At 33.8% G+C, this 17461-nt stretch overlaps 1 protein-coding gene across 7 annotated transcripts in view; it reads left to right on the top strand.

The window, feature by feature from the left end:
• Positions 1-17461, top strand: part of TTC21B (tetratricopeptide repeat domain 21B) — a 35373-nt gene that overhangs the window by 2725 nt on the left and 15187 nt on the right. For all 7 annotated transcript variants that reach the window (XR_015773136.1, XM_014249188.2, XM_088059124.1 and 4 more), the window contains 15 exons: positions 1944-2066; positions 3513-3670; positions 4069-4153; positions 5534-5632; positions 6284-6476; positions 7392-7489; positions 7973-8173; positions 9970-10099; positions 10541-10698; positions 11613-11837; positions 12539-12777; positions 13090-13162; positions 14170-14280; positions 14657-14795; positions 16247-16353. Coding sequence is in view for 6 of the 7 variants with exons in the window: in XM_014249188.2 (XP_014104663.2) it covers positions 1944-2066; positions 3513-3670; positions 4069-4153; positions 5534-5632; positions 6284-6476; positions 7392-7489; positions 7973-8173; positions 9970-10099; positions 10541-10698; positions 11613-11837; positions 12539-12777; positions 13090-13162; positions 14170-14280; positions 14657-14795; positions 16247-16353 (2139 nt within the window). In the remaining variant the exon portion in view is untranslated. The remainder of the gene's footprint in view (positions 1-1943; positions 2067-3512; positions 3671-4068; positions 4154-5533; positions 5633-6283; positions 6477-7391; positions 7490-7972; positions 8174-9969; positions 10100-10540; positions 10699-11612; positions 11838-12538; positions 12778-13089; positions 13163-14169; positions 14281-14656; positions 14796-16246; positions 16354-17461) is intronic.

The raw sequence follows: 17461 nt of genomic DNA, 5'->3' as shown, positions 1-17461 counted from the left end.
AAATGAAAATAAGTCAATAAATGGAAATGCTATGCAGTTAAGCCAGTATTGCTACTTGACACCAAGCCTCTTAATTCCTAGCAAAAAACAAGCATGATGATCTCACTAGAGGGAGACATCTGTATCTGAAGGCTCTAAAATACCCAGAGGAATGGGGATATAAATTTTCAGCTGTTGTTAAAGGCAAAATTGGCCTAGGGTTTTACTGAAATAAGTGTTGTACATGGCATCGTCTTTGGCATTTATATACAAACATAACAATTCATTAAAATCTTGAATCTCTAAAGAGGTTTCTAAAAACTTACTGTGTTATTTTTTTGAAGTAGGCATTGGCTTCAGTTCAAGGACAGAAACATTAAAAAATTGGCTTATTTTTCAGACAGAGCTGTTAATGTTGAGAACATAATTGTACAGTAATATCAAACAAAAATGTTCCTCTGTGTGGTTCAATACATTGTTCAATTTGTAATTTAGTTCTGTTTGACTTATTACATGACTTAGAAATCTGCAACTGTTCTACACATTAGTTTCTGCAAGTATGATTTAAGTAATAGCTTAGCTTTCAAACTAACAGTGATTATTAATTTAAATTGGTAGTTATTTTAGATAAGAACTAATTTATTGGCTAATTTATACTAATGTAGAAATAACTTATATTCATGAAGAAATAATTAAACACGTCACAAAGCAATAAAATGGTAGATCCTAAAAAGACTAAGGACAGGTAATTTTGGTCAAATAGCAGTATTTATGACTTTGCTTATTGAAACAAACAAGTAGTTTGGTTTTGTTTGCTTGTTTTTATTAGGAGATACTGTTTGGGTATGTTGCGTAGTATGAAATACTTCCAGCTGAGGTATTTAAAAATATTTGAAGTAATTAATTTATTTTTTTTACAGACACATGCATAGAAAGGAGGAAGTACATTTCTATTTAAATATACTTTTTTTTTTTTTTAATTTCACTTATAATTAGCTCTTTTTCTAGTTTGGTAATATGAAATTATATTTAAATATTTACATCAGATTTTTTGAAAGGTGGTTCAGAGTGTTTAAACTTGGTGAAATAGGATTTGTTTAGTGTACGCTTACTTTGCTAAGATAGTTTATATATTCCTTATATAGAAATACAACACCTGCCTTTCTTTAAAAAAATGCTTGAGTATATAAAGTTCAGCCAGTTTCCATTGCATAACTAAATCAGGACCACGAATGTTAGTAATTACAAAATATGGCTCTTCTGTTAACCTTTGAGTTTTAAATACAGGACCCATTTCTTTATGTTCTAAAAGAGCAAGTGGTATTTTTTATATTCGAAATATTTTTTTTGGTGACAATTATGATTTGATTAAATAATTCAGCACTTCAAAATAGGTTTTATTTAATTAAGCTATAATTAATATTTGGAACACATAAGAGAAATAAATTTTATTCATTAGAACTAATAAGTTCTTTAATGAAAATACTTTAATAACACTTGAGGATTTGAGAAATATCATGAGATTTGCCTTTCACATACAAGTTTTTCTTTCTAATCAGAAAGTAGAAGAAAAATCTCAAGTTTCTCACTATTTTCAGCACCAGTGTGTTTCTTGGTATCTCATATAAACAAAATCTTGAGGAAACATTGTGCTGAAATGTTTGCAGTAAATATTCTGTCTAGTGTGATCACATCTGTGAGGTTTTGTTCTGACTGCTGAGCATGTTAGACTTGTTTGGTGCCATTGTTTTTTTTCTAATTCTGTAAGTAAATGTACTATTTGATTAATTTAACTCTGGAATAAATTGCTAAAGTGTTAGGTTATGCTGTAGACTGGTTATGTCTTTGAAGTAGTTAAAATAGATACGCAGAGTCCTTTATTTAGGTTATTTCTGCTTATTGTGTCTAGCCTAATTTTCTATTACCTAGTAAGCAAAGAATTCTGATTCGTTTTTTGTTAACAGGGTTTAATTTTGAAAGCATGGCTCGATCTCACCTGTGGGAAAGAAACTCACATTAAAAAGGCTCTGAAATACTTTGATGAAGCACTGCAGGAAGGCAATGATGTTTTTGCACTACTTGGTAAAGTAAGTTTACTTCATCGCTTGGTAAACTAAGTGTACTTCATTATTTCAACTCTTGTAGAGTGATTGGAGAGATGCTGAGAAGAGTAGTGCATAATGAGCTTGTCCAAGGAACAGAGATATGGCTCAGACTCTGTAGGTACTTCAGGGTTCTTTAGATACCAATGTAAAAAGAAAGGTGCAGATTGAATTTGGTCAATCTAAATGTTTACTGTGGTTATGATTTTGCTATGCACACAAGAAAACCTTTCTATTCGTATAGTTATATGTACAAAATGAGTTTCAAATCACTTGACAATGTGTGGTCTCTTCCTTTTTGCATGAGACACCTATGCATATTACAGAATTGCTGTGTGCCAAACTGTAATAGCTAAACACTGTAATATTGTTAACACTCTTTTTAAGTTGTCGTTAGTCCGTTTTGTGTGTTCATTTGTGTTCATGTAATCATCAATGATTGTATTTCATTAAAGGAGTGGCATGAATTGTTTTCTTTACGCATTTTCTGTTTCAGAGCATATTACTTTATATCACAGACATAGTTACTCATTAACATGATGTTTGTTTACTGTTCTTAAGGTAAATGTAGAAAGTATTGTTCAATGAATATTAGAAGACTGAAGTTCAGGAGAGTGTGCACAATGGTAATTTTTTAGGTGTGTGTTCTTGGCTGCATGTGGACTATGGAATTAGATGAAGAGTATATGTCAAATGTAGTTACTGTAATTAGGATTTAGACAGACATGAATCTCACTAGGGCTTAAGAAACTAACTCTCAGAAACTGCTGTGTTTGCATCACTTCTGTCTTAAAAAGATGAAATAAAACACCCATACAGTCGTCTGGAATAAGGTCAGTAAATTCAAGGCATCAAAGCAAAACAGGGTTTAAGTCCTAAATTTGTTTCAACTTGAATGAATTTAAATCTGTAATTCTTAACTTCTGAAAGTTTTGTACTTGGAATGCCCTGTAAATCGCAATATAGTTAGAAAATTGTTAGTTCTGGCAACAACAATAGTTACCTGCTGAGCGTGGGTTTTTACATGGTAGGTACCTCAGAGCTTGAATAAATGTTTCATCAGTGGGTTGTGTTAAATATCCCAAAATCTGTGGGATACTTCATACAAAGGTATTTCAATTCTAAAACAAAGAATTTTACTCTTCAGCTCCATCTGTCTTTTCTTGCTTTCTACTGCCTAGTAAGCTGTACATACTGTGGTTACAGAGCATCCTTAATATAGAGCATTTATCACACACACCAGGCTTTACACATCATCCTTTGCTATTTGATTGTTGCAGTATGTCTAGTTGTGGCTGATACTCAGGTAAAACTATTACTTCAGGGTTTTTTTCTCTCTAGCTCTTTTTCCTGGTTTCTTTATGAAAGAACTTCTGAATCTTCTCACCTGAGTGTACAGGCTCTTGATACGGCTTCTCTTCCTTCCATTAGGCACAGTATTTTGAGGTCCGACAGAATTATTCAGGAGCTCTGGAAATTGTGAACCAGATAATTGCTAACTTCCCAAACTTCATTCCTGCTTTCATAAAGAAAATGAAGCTACAACTCGCCTTGCAGGACTGGGAGCAGACAATTGAAACGGCACATAGGTTGAGTATGAAGTAGCACACCACTAAGTTATTTTCTTGCCATGTTTACACCCTAAGGACATTTTGAACAAAAGTAGATAGGCTTCCATTCATTGATAATGAATCTGAATTAGTTGCATCAGTTTTTTATTTTTAAAAATAAATTTCAAATAAATAAAGCTTTATTAGAAATCACAGCTTGCAATTTTGTGAGGATGCTGCATTGATACATTAATCTGTTTTAGATGGAAGAGGATTTTTCTTGAGATAGGTGTGAAAAAAGAGGTGTGCTTCCAGTTGAGATCCATGATGTAAAATGACTGTGAAATACACATTATTCTATTTCTGTTTTAGGATAAAATAGATGATTGAGCAAGTTTGGTTTGGTTTCTTTACATTCACCTTTTGTTTGGCTTTAGACTATTGCAGAAAGATCCCCTTAATTTAGAAGCCATAAGAATGGAGGCCCTGCATCATCTGTGCAGGGAAGGAAATATATCTGAGGTGAGTCTTTTTATTAGCTGAATGTTGAGCACAACATAGTGCACGTGGCATTTAGTCCCTACAAAGGCTGTCTTCTTTATGTGTTCTCCTCATATACTTTGGCTGGTCCTGTGCTGCACTAATCTGCAGAAGGTTTATTCACCTATTCCAGTTTGAATGCCTACCCTAGCTTATTGCTGAGGTGTTTTCTGGATGCCAAGGAAAAGATAATTTTTAACTACTGTCTTTCCAGAGAACAGCTCAAGCCAAACAGAAATCTGATATGGACAGTTTACTGAATCATGTTGATTTGAATCATCAAAGTGATCTTTTTTGTTTAAATGCTCTTTTGATAAATTCGTAAGCCTTCCATTATTTAAAATATTTTATTAATTGAAATAAGGGCAATCATGAGGTCTTGTAGTGATAGATTTTTGGAAGAAGGTCGTAGTTGTTACACCTGTGTTTTGTTCACAATTTTTGACAGTTACTGTGTGTTTTTCGGCTCTAAGCATTCTATGCTACTTTTCCTTCTAGTCTCAAGATCCATTTTCTTGCACAGGGCTATATGCATATATTTTGTATGTACAGCATTTGTGCCATTTTTCAGGAAGTTCTAAAATAGTTGATCTAAATTGTCACCAAAAATTCATTCTGTGTTTTTTCTCATGCAAATCTACTGTGATAATTTAAGTGGAAAGTTAGGGAAAAAAAAGTGTCTTCATTGTGTTGTAGGTGTTTTCAAGTTCTAGAAGTAAAGGTATTTATGTTGTTTAACACATTTTCAGTTATTGCAAATAACTCAGTCATTAGCCTCACAATCAAATTTAAGTCTTATGCACAATCATGGGGGAAATAGGGAGGATGACTCCAGTGGAGCCATCCAGGAAGGAACCTTGCTGGACATAGTAGAGTGTTAGGTAAAGATTCTGGAGTGAAATGTCACGTGTAACTAAGAGCCATGTCTAGGGAAAAATTTCAAGGCCTGTTAGATTTACACATTTCAGGTGTCTGCATCTAAAACCATATTAAAAAAAAATGTCTACGTTATTATATTATGCCCAGAAAAATCCCTTAGGTGTTTAGAGAAACTAATGTTAAAAGCACTTGGGAAAAAAGCTTTGCTTTTGAACATGTGTGTCTAATATCAGATTTAGCTCAAGCCTTTCACCTTTTTAGAGCATGGATAAAGGACACATGGTCTGCTTTATTGTCACTTTACTATTCCAAGGTATTGTTTTAGGAATTCTCAAGTCTATCTCCTCACCCTGAAAACCTCTGAATTTACATTTCAAGATACTAGTGCATAGTAAAAATGTGAGTAGTTTATAATGAAAACTTTGATTGTCCTAATTTGTTAATTCTTTCTATTATTTATTATATTATTCCTTTTTCTTCAAGGCTTCAGCAAGACTGGGAGACTTGATTAAAGCACTGGATAGATTAGAACCACGTAATTCTGAGCTATTCTGTAAAATGGCTTTAGCTTTCAGTAGAACAGTGAGTATTTTTTTTTTTTCTTAAGCAGCATACAGCTCTCTATGTATACTAGTTTTGTTCTCTTTTTTGGTCGGCTTTTTTTTTTTTTTTTTCTTAAGCAGCATCTATCTATCTATCCTGGTTTTGTTCTATTTTTTTGTAGGCAGATGTTAAAGGTCTACTGAAAAGTAGAAAATTGTGGACAAATGAAATAGATTAATTCATGTAGCCTTGTTAACCACATCTTTCAAGTCTTATATTCAGCATGAATTACAGTGTTTAAACAATCTCATTCCAAAAATGGTTTTACTGCTTGATTTTAGGTTAGAAACAGTGAAAATACAAAAATACACTCAAATATTCACCACCATCTTCTTATTGTAAAGTGACAAAGTTAATCACATAACCTTGAAAGTGAAGGTTTCTTTAATCTCTGTATTTATCAAAAATTGCTGTAAGGAAGCACTCAAAGCAATTATTCCTTATTGTAGGGTATTGTATATTTACGTTTGAGTCCATCTCACATTAATGTCCCTGTTTGTATAGAATTACTTCAGGCTAATTTATTCTTACATGAGGTGTTGTTGTCTCTACTGATCTGGCTATATTCAGTGTGCTTGTCTAATTGAATCTGAAAAATGAGAAAAGCTTAAAGATTGTTCTTACCATTAGTGTGGCCGGAATGAGCTCATCCTTCAACATACACAAACGTTAATACAAAGAGCATTTGATTTGGCATCTGACAATGCAGAATTTGCTACTGAACTTGGCTACCAAATGATTTTGCAAGGGAAGGTGAAAGAAGCTCTAAAATGGTACAAGACTGCTATGACACTTGATGAAACAAGTGTTTCTGCGCTAACTGGTAAGGTCTTACACTTCCTTTTGATTTTTACTAGACAATGTTTTTTGATCAAATTTTCCTATTATTGGTACTAGGAAAATCTAGAAGTATTAGAACAGGAGCACTGGGTTGTATTTTTAGATTCATTGGGTGCTTTCTTCCTTGTGGCAACAGTTTCTCCTTACTGAATGTCTTTTGGTCTTCCTTAGTGAAAAATTAATCTTCTCTGTTCTAAATTAGAGCTCTCAAAGTAATAGTAGGAACATTTTGCTGTATTTTACGTACTTTATTATTTAATGTCTGTAGTGCCAAAGAACTAGAGAACTCTTAGGAACTGCAAAAATAAGAAAATCAGGGGCATGATAGAACAAGCTGTCCATGTCCTCATTTTGTCCAAATTAGATTGAAAACCATAATCAAAACATCATACTTTGGATGTATGCGTCACATCCAAAAAAATCCCACTTTATAATAACTCCTATTTATGTCAAGAAAATGGAGTGTAAATATGTCATATTTGCCTAATAGATTTTTCCCTGTATTTTTTTTTCCTCCTTGACTGTGCCATGGCCTTAAACAGTATTAAAACTTTAGATGGCAGGAGTGGTTTGTGTGTGTTCTTGGGGTTGATTTCCTTCTTGTACTTTTTCTGAATTTAGAAGCCAGACTTTATGGTGCTTCTGCTTAGTCTAGAACCAGCTGAAGATTTACCATTTCAAACTGCTTTGTAGCATATTAATGTATCAATCATGTGTCATCTACTGTAGGTTTTTCTGAGTATGTAAAATTTTCATTACCATAAGTCTTGATCCCTTCTTTCTTTTCCTGTCACTGCTTTATGGAGAGGTTGAGGAGGAGAAAAGTTACTTCTGGAAAAGAAAGCATGCACTTAACCAGGAAGATGAATTGGCAATAAAGTCTTTCCATGTGTTACAGGAATTATCCGTTGTCAGCTAATACAAGGGCAGTTAGAAGATGCGGAGCAGCAGTTGGAGTTTCTTAATGAAATTCAGCAGTCCATTGGGAAATCTGGGGTAGGAGGCATCTTTCTTTACTGAGATACTTTGATTACAGTCTGAACTGTGGCCTTCTAACTATTACACATTCGATATTTCAGTCACTTGATAGAGTATTCTTAATGGAGTACTGTTAAGTTTTAGATTTTCTTTCTATTTAAGTTAAAACCAGGCTATTTGCTTGCAGAGCGAAAACATTACTTTCTAGCTGTGTTTTTACTCTGCAGATAAGTTTGGAATGTGAGGGAAGGACAAATATTAATTATTTCCAGGGTTTTGTGGTCATACAAATGTAAAGGTTCTTGCACAAATTCAAGGAATGAATTGGTAGAATAATCATCAAATGTGTCTTACAACATACTAAATGCCTTAGAGTATCCCTAAATATAAAGAAGAAGTGGCTAACATTAATAACTATGTAGTATTGTATGAGTAACAGATGAATGTATCTGGAATATGCAGAATGCTTGGAGTTTTGTGTTTGTTTTTTCTTTTCTGTAGGAATTATCTTTCCTGCATGCAGTCCTAGCTATGAAAAAACATAAGAGACAGGAAGAAGTTTTTGCTTTATTGAACGATGTTCTGGATATTCACTTCTCATCTTTGCATGGATTTCCTCTTGGTGTGGAGTATTTTGAAAAACTAAACCCGGATTTCTTGCTAGAAATTATTAGAGAATATCTTATTTTTTGTCCAGCACAGGTAAGCACCTTTAGATCACATCTGTCTGAGAATGGGAATTTTTCATTTTGAGAACAGTTAATCGTGAAGCAAGAAAATAGAAAATTTTCCCTTTTAAAATGTGAATTTCTTTGAGGTAAGAGTATGTTTTGGGATATTACAAGACTGCTTAGTCAAAGTAATGATAAAAATACATATTTTGTGATGTGAGCAAAGTGTCAGTAATGATTGACACCTGAAGAAACTTGGGATATTTATTCAATGCACCCTGTGTGTGTAATTGCACTGTCTTAGTGTCTCTGAGGAAATTGTAGCCATGCAGTGAATAGAGCTATCTCATTATGAAACTAGGATGTTCACATTGACCACCCTGTTCAGGAAATACTTTTGTTGGCTTAGGATATCTTTTCAATATACATAAATTCTTTCTTTTGTGTGTTGGTAAAAATCAGTGTAATTCTGGCGTTTTATATTATTGTTCATTCCAGTGAAAAATCGCACTCACTTAGGTGGCTTAATTTTCTGTGGCTGAATTTGTATTCTAGTTTTTGCAACAAAGGCATGTAGAACTTAATAAATTGAATGGGGACCTGACATCTTTAAAGCAGAAGAAACACATTTAAAGTTTCTTTAAATAGTGTTTTCCTTAAATAAATTATTCTTCTGAACTAGCTGGGAGCTGACTTCTGTTATCCTGACATTATTTCTAGCCTAATTATAGAACCTTTCCATAAATATTTTTATATAGAATTTTAAAATCTTAATGGGAAAACAAGTAGCTTTCCATTGTTATGAACTACCTTACCATCTGTAAGAAAGTGACAATGTTTGAAAGTCTAAAACATCAGTAGCAGTGACATTTTCATGTCACAGATGGTGATGATAGCAGGTGAGGTTGTGCTCTTATCTGAAGCCTTCCCTGGGATATGTTCCAGAAATATTGAACAGCAATGGTGGTTTTTAATTTGGAATTAAAATTGCTTTTCTGAATTGTTGTCCATAGAAAGATTTTTAGAAGAAGGGATTGGCCTTTGCTGAAGTTTCCTTTATCTCTTTACTGCAAAAAGGACCACATGATGTTTGAAAGTGAGGAGTTAGTTATGTAGGTGATGGAGGCTTCCATTTTGGTTTTGGGTCCTGTAGAAATACTATTTGTGAACAGAATGATGTTTAGGTTGCCTTTTCCTTTTTTAATGTATAAACCAGTTAGCAACTAGCTAAATTAATAGAGGGAAATCAATAATGTTTCTGATGAAGAGCAACTCAAATGTGGTATATTGTACTAGCAGTTTGCATGAAGTAGCTATTTTTCAGCTTCTGTTTTCAGTTTGTTGCTAGAAGTATAGGTATCTTCTGTGGTGTGGGATGAGGATAGGCATGACAGGACCAGAGCCGTTTCCTCCCAACCTTCTCATCATTCATTCCAAGTTCAGCTTTCTTGAAATTTAATTCATGGCACTGCTGTGTTGGATGTGTTGGCCTGGTAATTCGGAATGTGTAACCAAATGCTTGTGGCCTGACTCTTCTGCGTATGTCAGGTCTGAAGTGTTTTATCAGCCTTGAAGTCTGAGACTGTCTTGTGTTCCTGCTGATATCAAGAAGTTTCCCCCTTAAATTTCAAACTTTTTTTTATATTTCTTGACAAAAGTTGCTTTGACTGAAGGAAATAACAAAGCTTTGCTAATGCTCATTTGAGTTTAAATTGAAGCTCAAAATTAAAATTAAATCTAAATAAAAAACCTGTTGGCTCAAATGTTGTTTTTTGCTAGTTTGTTTGTGTTCTTTTTGTATTACTTACTTGGTCTTTTTGCTTCTAGCCTGCAAGTCCTGGGCAGTCTCCTTCACCACTTCTCAAGCACTGTGCTTCAGTTCTTGAAACTGTTGTAAAAACTGTGCCTGGTCTTCAACAAGCTATTTTTTTAATTGCAAAAGTGAAGTACTTGTCAGGTAATAGTTATATGAAGAGATAGTTAACTGACTTCTTAGTTTATTGAATATAAAAAATTAATTTCACACTTAAATAATAATGAATATTTTTCTTTCACTGCAGAGCACTGTTACAGCTAAGTGAAGAACATTTGCTATTCACTTTTTTGTCCCTTACATGAGAGTATCTTAATTGTGCAGACATACAAACATTGTATTTTTTTATCTATTGTTTCCCAGAAAGTTAATTTATTGAGTGATTTACATATGGAGCAACAGGGAAACACCATACCTTTGACCTGCTTTTGATTTCATGTCATAACCTTATAATTCTTTATATGAGTTAATTCACTAGATGCTGACATTTATTAAAAAAAAAATTGCAAATACAAGTACTATATATAACCTCTGTATTTCATATCAGCTGCTTTTTCTCTTTCCCTTCTTTTTCCCATTTCTTAGGGGATATTGAAGCAGCCCATAGTAATCTACATTACTGTCTGGAAAGGAACCCATCTTACGCAGATGCACACTTTCTCATGGCCCAAGTGTACTTGGCTCAAAACAATATCAAATTATGTTCTCAGTCCTTGGAACTTTGTCTAAGCTATAATTTTGAGGTGAGTTGAACAAAAGAATGAAGTAATTATAAGCAGTCAGTCATCTGGAGTTTTATGTTTTTGTCTAAAATAATTTTCAACTGAACGTTTTATAACTCTTACACTACAAATTTAATATTTGAATGTTTATATGAATGTGGTATCTGAATATTTATCAAAAAAATGACCACGAAGACAAAACTAACACCTCACAAATTACACTTCATGGGTCTTATACATTGCAGTATGGGATTTGTGATTTGTTGACATCAGTGGAATTTTATGTAGGATTAGCAGAGAGTTGGGAACATAGTACACATACCCCCATTCTTTAGGCTGGAGTTCTGCCCAAGTGTCTTGAGACCACTTAGCTGAAAACTGCCATTTCTTTGCAAGCATGTCCCATCCTGCTTTCTTCCTCCAAGTGACACAAGAAAACTAAATATTAATATCTACTTTGGTACCTAATTGAGGTCCCTGCCATTTCACAGGGCTGTATTTCCCTTATAGACTTTTTGTTTCTTGTGAAGTATGTTTTAAGAAGGTGAAGAATGGCATGCAGGACTTGTGGCAAATAATGGTTTTATACTTCCTTTAATTAATAGGCTTGTGAAGTGTGCATGCAGCAGTGTGGGAGACACTCAGAATATCTTAAAATTCAATCTAGTTTAAAATAAAGCAGCAATTAATGTTGTTCTATCCTAAAGTCTTGTCCCACGTAATAGTTTTTCTTTGTAATTAAAAACTTACTAAATTACTAGTTTGCATACTCTTGACAATTATTATATTTTCATAAGTAAATTCCTGAAGCTGAATTTGTGTATATTTGGAGGTGAAAAAAATCCAAAGTCAGTATTAAAAAAAATCTTTCAAGGGGTTTGAATACTTTACATCAAGTAAAATTCGGAAACTCTTTATATTGTATTTTTTTTTAGGTGAGAGAGCATCCTGTATATCACTTAATTAAGGCCCAAATCCAAAAGAAGATGGGAGAAATATCAGAAGCTATTAAAACCTTACAGATGGCAAGGAATTTGCCTGGAATGAGAAAATGTACAACTTCCTCAAAAACGAAAGGAAAAAGTATTGAAATTGATGCAAGTGATCGTGTGTCTGTGTTCCTAGAGTTGGTAGAAGCTCATCGTTTGAATGGAGAACCGGTATGTTGGCAAACCTGCTAAAATACAAAGCAAACCTGAAAACAGTTCCCTCTTCCCATTCCCATTTCTATTAGTTCAGAATAGGAAACCATCATTTCTTTTACCAAGAGGTTTTGCTTAGTAAAATTTCCAGTGTGTGAGTATATGATTTGAGAGCAAAAAAATGCTTGCATGTGTTCAATTTTGAGACTATAAAGACCATTTCACACTGTTGATGTTCATTTGCCGGGATGTAGATCCCGGTGTTTGTTGTCTATGTTGTCTGTGCTATTAGCAGTAGTTTTGGATCATGTCCTTATCTTTGTGTAGCAGCATCCCTACTATCAGCTGTTTCTGGATAAGCAATAGGACACTACATATGTATAAAAATAGAAGCCGTACAGTACTGTGGTTTGGAGGCCAGCCTGCTCAAAGCAGGACCTGTTGGAGCATACAACTTTCTAGTTGAAGTTTGAGCATTTACTTATATATATGCAAGACAAATGTAATTTTCTGCATTATAACTTCTTATAGTAGTCCATATCACAGGAGTTTCATTTAAGAAATCAAAAACATTATAGCAAAACAAATGGATGCTCTGGTTTGTGGTTTTTTGGGGTTTTTTTTGGTTGGTTTGCTTAATGCCCATAAATGGTTATGATGTCTGTATTTTTGGTTGTTCAATAACAGGATCTAAATTTTGTTTTTTTTATTACTTGCAGCATGAAGCTGCTATAGTCATCCAAGACGCCATTAATGAATTTTCTGGAACACCCGAGGAGCTAAGAATTGTGATTGCAAATGCAGATCTGGCAATTGCTCAAGGAGATGTGAAACATGCCTTGACTATGCTCCGCAATATTACACCTGAACAGCCTTACTTTGTACAAGCTAAAGAAAAAATGGCAGATATTTATCTTCAGTATATGAAAGATAAGAAGCTATATGCCGCCTGCTATAGGTAAAAGTTTGTGGTATGCATAAATAGTTTCCTAGATGTTTACTGATTGCATGATGAACTCATTTATCCTTTCTACTGCAATAAATGAAAAATATTTAGAGATGAATTCAAGTAAATGGAGTAACTTTTAAAACTATATTTGGAAGTCTTATTTTGAAAAGATATTTCAGGGGTTTCTTCAGTTTATTTTCAGAAAATAAAAACTCATAAAAACTAAAATCTGCAGAGGATAAAATTGTTGTGCCTTTCTCCTGTTTATATACCAGTATTGACATGTTAAATACTGAGCCAGGTTTTGTCTTTTGTTTCCAGTGACCTAGTAGAAAAACTACCAAGTGCTCATACTTTTCTTCTTCTTGGTGATGCATACATGAATATTCAAGAGGTGAGTGCTTGCTAGAGATGAATGGAATATTTGAGTAGTTTGTTGACTTTGTATAGTTGAAACATTGTGACATGCTAACTTTTATTGAATGATGTTTGTCAAACAGAATCTGCTTTAGGATGTCAAACAAATATTGACTATGATTATTTAAATTAAAAACTGTTGAAAATACATTCCTTCTAAAAGCTGATTTGGTAAAAGTCAAGGAGGGAGTGTTTTCTAGAGGAACACTGCCTCATAAGACTAACAGATATCTAGAGTGAGAGCTAAATTGAAATTACAAAGAAGCTGGAGATGTTTAGAATAGTGTTCTGAAACTTAGAATAATTCTAGGTAACTTAGTTCTCATGCTGGTAACTTTACTTAATTTTTAATTGTATAATTCCTATACATTCTTTCCATCCTTCACTTTCTTGATGAACTGGAAATACTATTTAGTATTTACAGAAGACAGTGTAGTCAAGTGGACATAGGAATTTGAAAGCTACATATTTAAATTCATATGTTAAAAGAATAGATTGAGTTAGGACATGCAACTGGTAGATGAGATTACTAGTTTGGAGATCTGTAGATGATTAATGGTTGTTTTCATATTAATGTTTGTGCGTAGTTTTCTCCTTAATTAAGAATTAGCACACAAAGTGGGATTTTTTTGATCTCTATAATGTGGCTAGAAGAGAAAAACAGATCCAGCATTAATACATCTGCTTCTTTGTTAACTAGTGAAGATAGTAGTAGAGAAATTGCAGTGAAAAAAGATTGTAATTTATTCAAACTCATTTGTTTGCCAGGTCTCTCTGTATTTTCTTTTAGCGTGAAAATGTTAATTTATGTGGGCTTTGCACTTCCTGCAGTTCTACAGTAACCATTCTTTTCTCAGAGGTATTGTGGCTTATGAATCAGTAGTGCTTGGCAGTCATTCCTGGAGTTGTTACCAGATTTTGTTTTCTTCATACATATTTTATCTGAATCTTTGACTTATATGTGTTTATATTTTTCTGTTGAAGCCTGATGAAGCCATAGAAGTCTATGAGCAGGCCTTGAAGAAAAATCCGAAAGATCCATCTGTAGCAAGTAAAATTGGAAAAGCCCTAATCAAAACACATAACTACTCAAAGGTATTCTATAATTACTGTATTAGGTTAGTTGAGTACTGTGTCAACATGTGGACTTTGCTTACATAAAAGTATTATATTTCAGAGTGCTAAAATAGGTATTTTATCCTGAAAGTAAGTTTGTAGATTCCCTTCAGACCATCTGGCCAAAGGTACAGTTAGTAGATCCACACATGGGTGGGTTCTAATCTGTTGAATTGTTGTTCTGGTGACTTGCAGTGGGTTTGGGCCTGCACTCAAACCCATGTTTTATTGCTTCTCCATTGGAAAAAAGTAAAGAAAATTGTAAGCAGCATGTCATTAAACACATAAGTAACTAGGTTCTTGTCTTTAAGATTTGTCTTAAAATTATACACAACTTTTTGCTTCTCTCTTCAAGGCAATTGGTTACTATGAGGCTGCAGTGAGAGATGGTCAACAGAACTTCCTTTGCTATGATTTGGCTGAGCTTTTAATGAAATTGAAGCGGTATGAACAGGCAGAAAAAGTACTTCAGCAAGGTTTAGATCATGAGCCTGGTAAGACTGTTATTAATTCACAGGAAAACATACACTTTCTACTGTTATTTGTGTTTTCTGCATGACTCTAAGGAGAAAATGAGTTCATGGGCACTTTTTTTGCAGTGGTGTAATTACATTTTTTAACCTTTGTGGTTCTCTGAATAGAGAAGCAGTATTATTAGTCGTCCATTCTGTTAGGTTTTCTAATGTCACTGTATCACTTTCATGCTTTGCAGCGGTGTGCTGGTTTTCTATCTTGTTTACTTCTCACTGAAAAAGTCCTCTGATTTAACACTGTATTCCTGTCCTAGTTAAGCCTTTGAGCATCTGGCTAATTTAATAGTCATGCTCAAGACAGCTTGATTTTTCTAGTGTAGAAAAATAATTAGCAGTAAATACAGTTTGCCCCATGTACTTTAAAATCTTACCTTATGGCTTAAAATGAAGCAAAAAAACTTTTTTTTTAATGTTTTTTCAATGTTTTGATACACACACATTCTCTAAGAGAAAAATGTTAATTTTGGCTGATTGGGAAAATTACTGAACAACTTAATATTTTTTTATTGAACTGCTAGAATATCCTTTGTGGAAAAAAAAGATATAGGAAACATACTGAAGGGAATGATCTTACACAGTCTAAGTTACATAGTCTAATCTCTGATTTAGAACAGCATGTCATAATTACAGCACCTTGAAGACCAATTTTCTGATAGAATATAGCTCTAGGTACTCATTAATTTTAATAAAGATAAAACAAAATTTTTGGTGGCATCTATATTTTAATGTGGAACTGTGCTCAAGATACTGCTTTGTCAGTATAGTAAAATAAATTTTAGCCAGGGAAGGCTTGAATTCTTCAAATACTAATTTATGCATATTTATTTTAACCATTATTCAAAAGCAGCCTGCTGCTTTTAAGTAGATACTGAAATATTTAGTTAAAGTAATTCTGTATTCATGTCTGTTCTAGACTCTAGCAAAAGAAGCATAGTTTGAGGTCTGGCTAGAAATTTCATCGAACAGTCTCATGCTTTTTGCATGTAGAGTAGCACACTATATGAATTTGGACATTTTTCATTGACTTTGAGGAGGATTTAGATAAGAAATGTCAAGAGTGGCTTTATTTTCTGTCTGCTTGCATCTCAAAATATTTTGTCTTAGGTCTCTGAAAATGTAAATAGACCAGACAGTCAATTTTTTTTTAATTCTGTTTGCATCTTTCAATGTCTTTGGCCTTAAATCTCACTTTGTTTGTAGTCTTTAGTGTTTACTCTGCTTACTACCAACATATTCTGCCGACCAGCAATGCACCAAGTCAGATCACAATTCTAAATAAGTAAAATGGAGCTGTGAATTTTTCATGTAAACTCTTGCCTGGAGGATGTGATGTGTGATGAGTTGCTTTTTCCTTTGACTTTACTGGGATCAGTTCCTTCAAGAATAATGTTAGTTTAATGTCAATCTTACAGTTAGCGTGTTGTCTTCTCTGATGGAAGATGTACGTTACCAGGTACTTCTGGCAAAAATTTACAGCAAAATGGAGAAGATTGACAGAGCTATTGTTTCATTACAACAGGTAAAGAGGCAAACCAAAAATACCTGTGAAAACTCATTTACCCCTGGTTTCACTTTCATCCCATATTCTAACCATAATATTGGTGTGAATATGGAAAATGAATGTACGCTGGGGATAAAGCACCAGTGACTGCTGTGAAATGTAAAGTACATAAGGTGTTACACAGTCTTTGCTTTTTGCAAGGAGCGTTATCTGAATTTTAGATCAGAATGCAGGCTTTTACTGCAACTCTGCAGTCTTACTTTGCCTTCACTTGTGTGTGGAGCATAGTCTTAGCATATCAGGTGAAGATGAAATTGGCCGCGAGGGCAGCTAGATTACATATCTTTACCATTCACAGAGCAAAATAGAGCAGCTTTCAATGGCTACTTGTTTTGTTGTACTGCTAAACAGCAGTATTAGTATTAAATAGCAGTAAGATCTGTCCATTCTGCAGTTAATTGTTATCTCTCAGACTGAGGCTTGAAAGAATAAAGTTGGAAGCTAGAGGTTTAATCCCTTGGAAAATGCTTTTTCAACAAAAAGGTTTAGCAAGAGGTGTGGTCAGTACTTTCTGTTCTGCTATATGTCCACTCTGTGAAAGTGAAGGCAGTAGAAATGATAAGCCTTGATAGCATCTTCTGACCAGCAAGAAGATTGGTTAGAAAGATAATTGTATGTAAGGGTTTAAATACCAGTATTGGTAACATTTATCTTTCTCAAATTCTTACTTTTTTTCTTTCCTTCTAATTTCCTTATAGACAACTTTATCAAAGTTGACCTTTTTTTCCTTTAGTAAAATTCCCCCTAAGCAGTCTCCATCTCTTACGGTTTTCTTTACTTCTTTAGTTCTTCCAGGTTTCTCACTGTATCACATTTCAAAAAAACTGTTTTTTCTGTTGGTTTTACTACCGTGTCCCTCAGAACTGTCCATCCTTGTACCCATTCTCTTTTAAATATTTTCCTGTTCCTTTTCTTTTTGATGCCACATTCATTTACTCCAAAACACCTGCATTTTGATTTCAGCAGGATTAACTTAAATGTCTTATACAGATTTCTTACCTTGGTTTTCAGAGAGATGTTATTTTATGTTTTCGTTCTTATTCTCTGCTAGGCAAAATGGTAGGGA

Source organism: Pseudopodoces humilis, chromosome 8 (assembly GCF_049639895.1).
Source record: "Pseudopodoces humilis isolate 2021_Gansu_Grassland_sample_001 chromosome 8, ASM4963989v1, whole genome shotgun sequence".
Classification (NCBI taxonomy): domain Eukaryota; kingdom Metazoa; phylum Chordata; class Aves; order Passeriformes; family Paridae; genus Pseudopodoces; species Pseudopodoces humilis.
The sequence above is the reverse complement of the archived record's forward strand: the minus strand, read 5'-3'. Positions and strand labels throughout refer to the sequence as shown.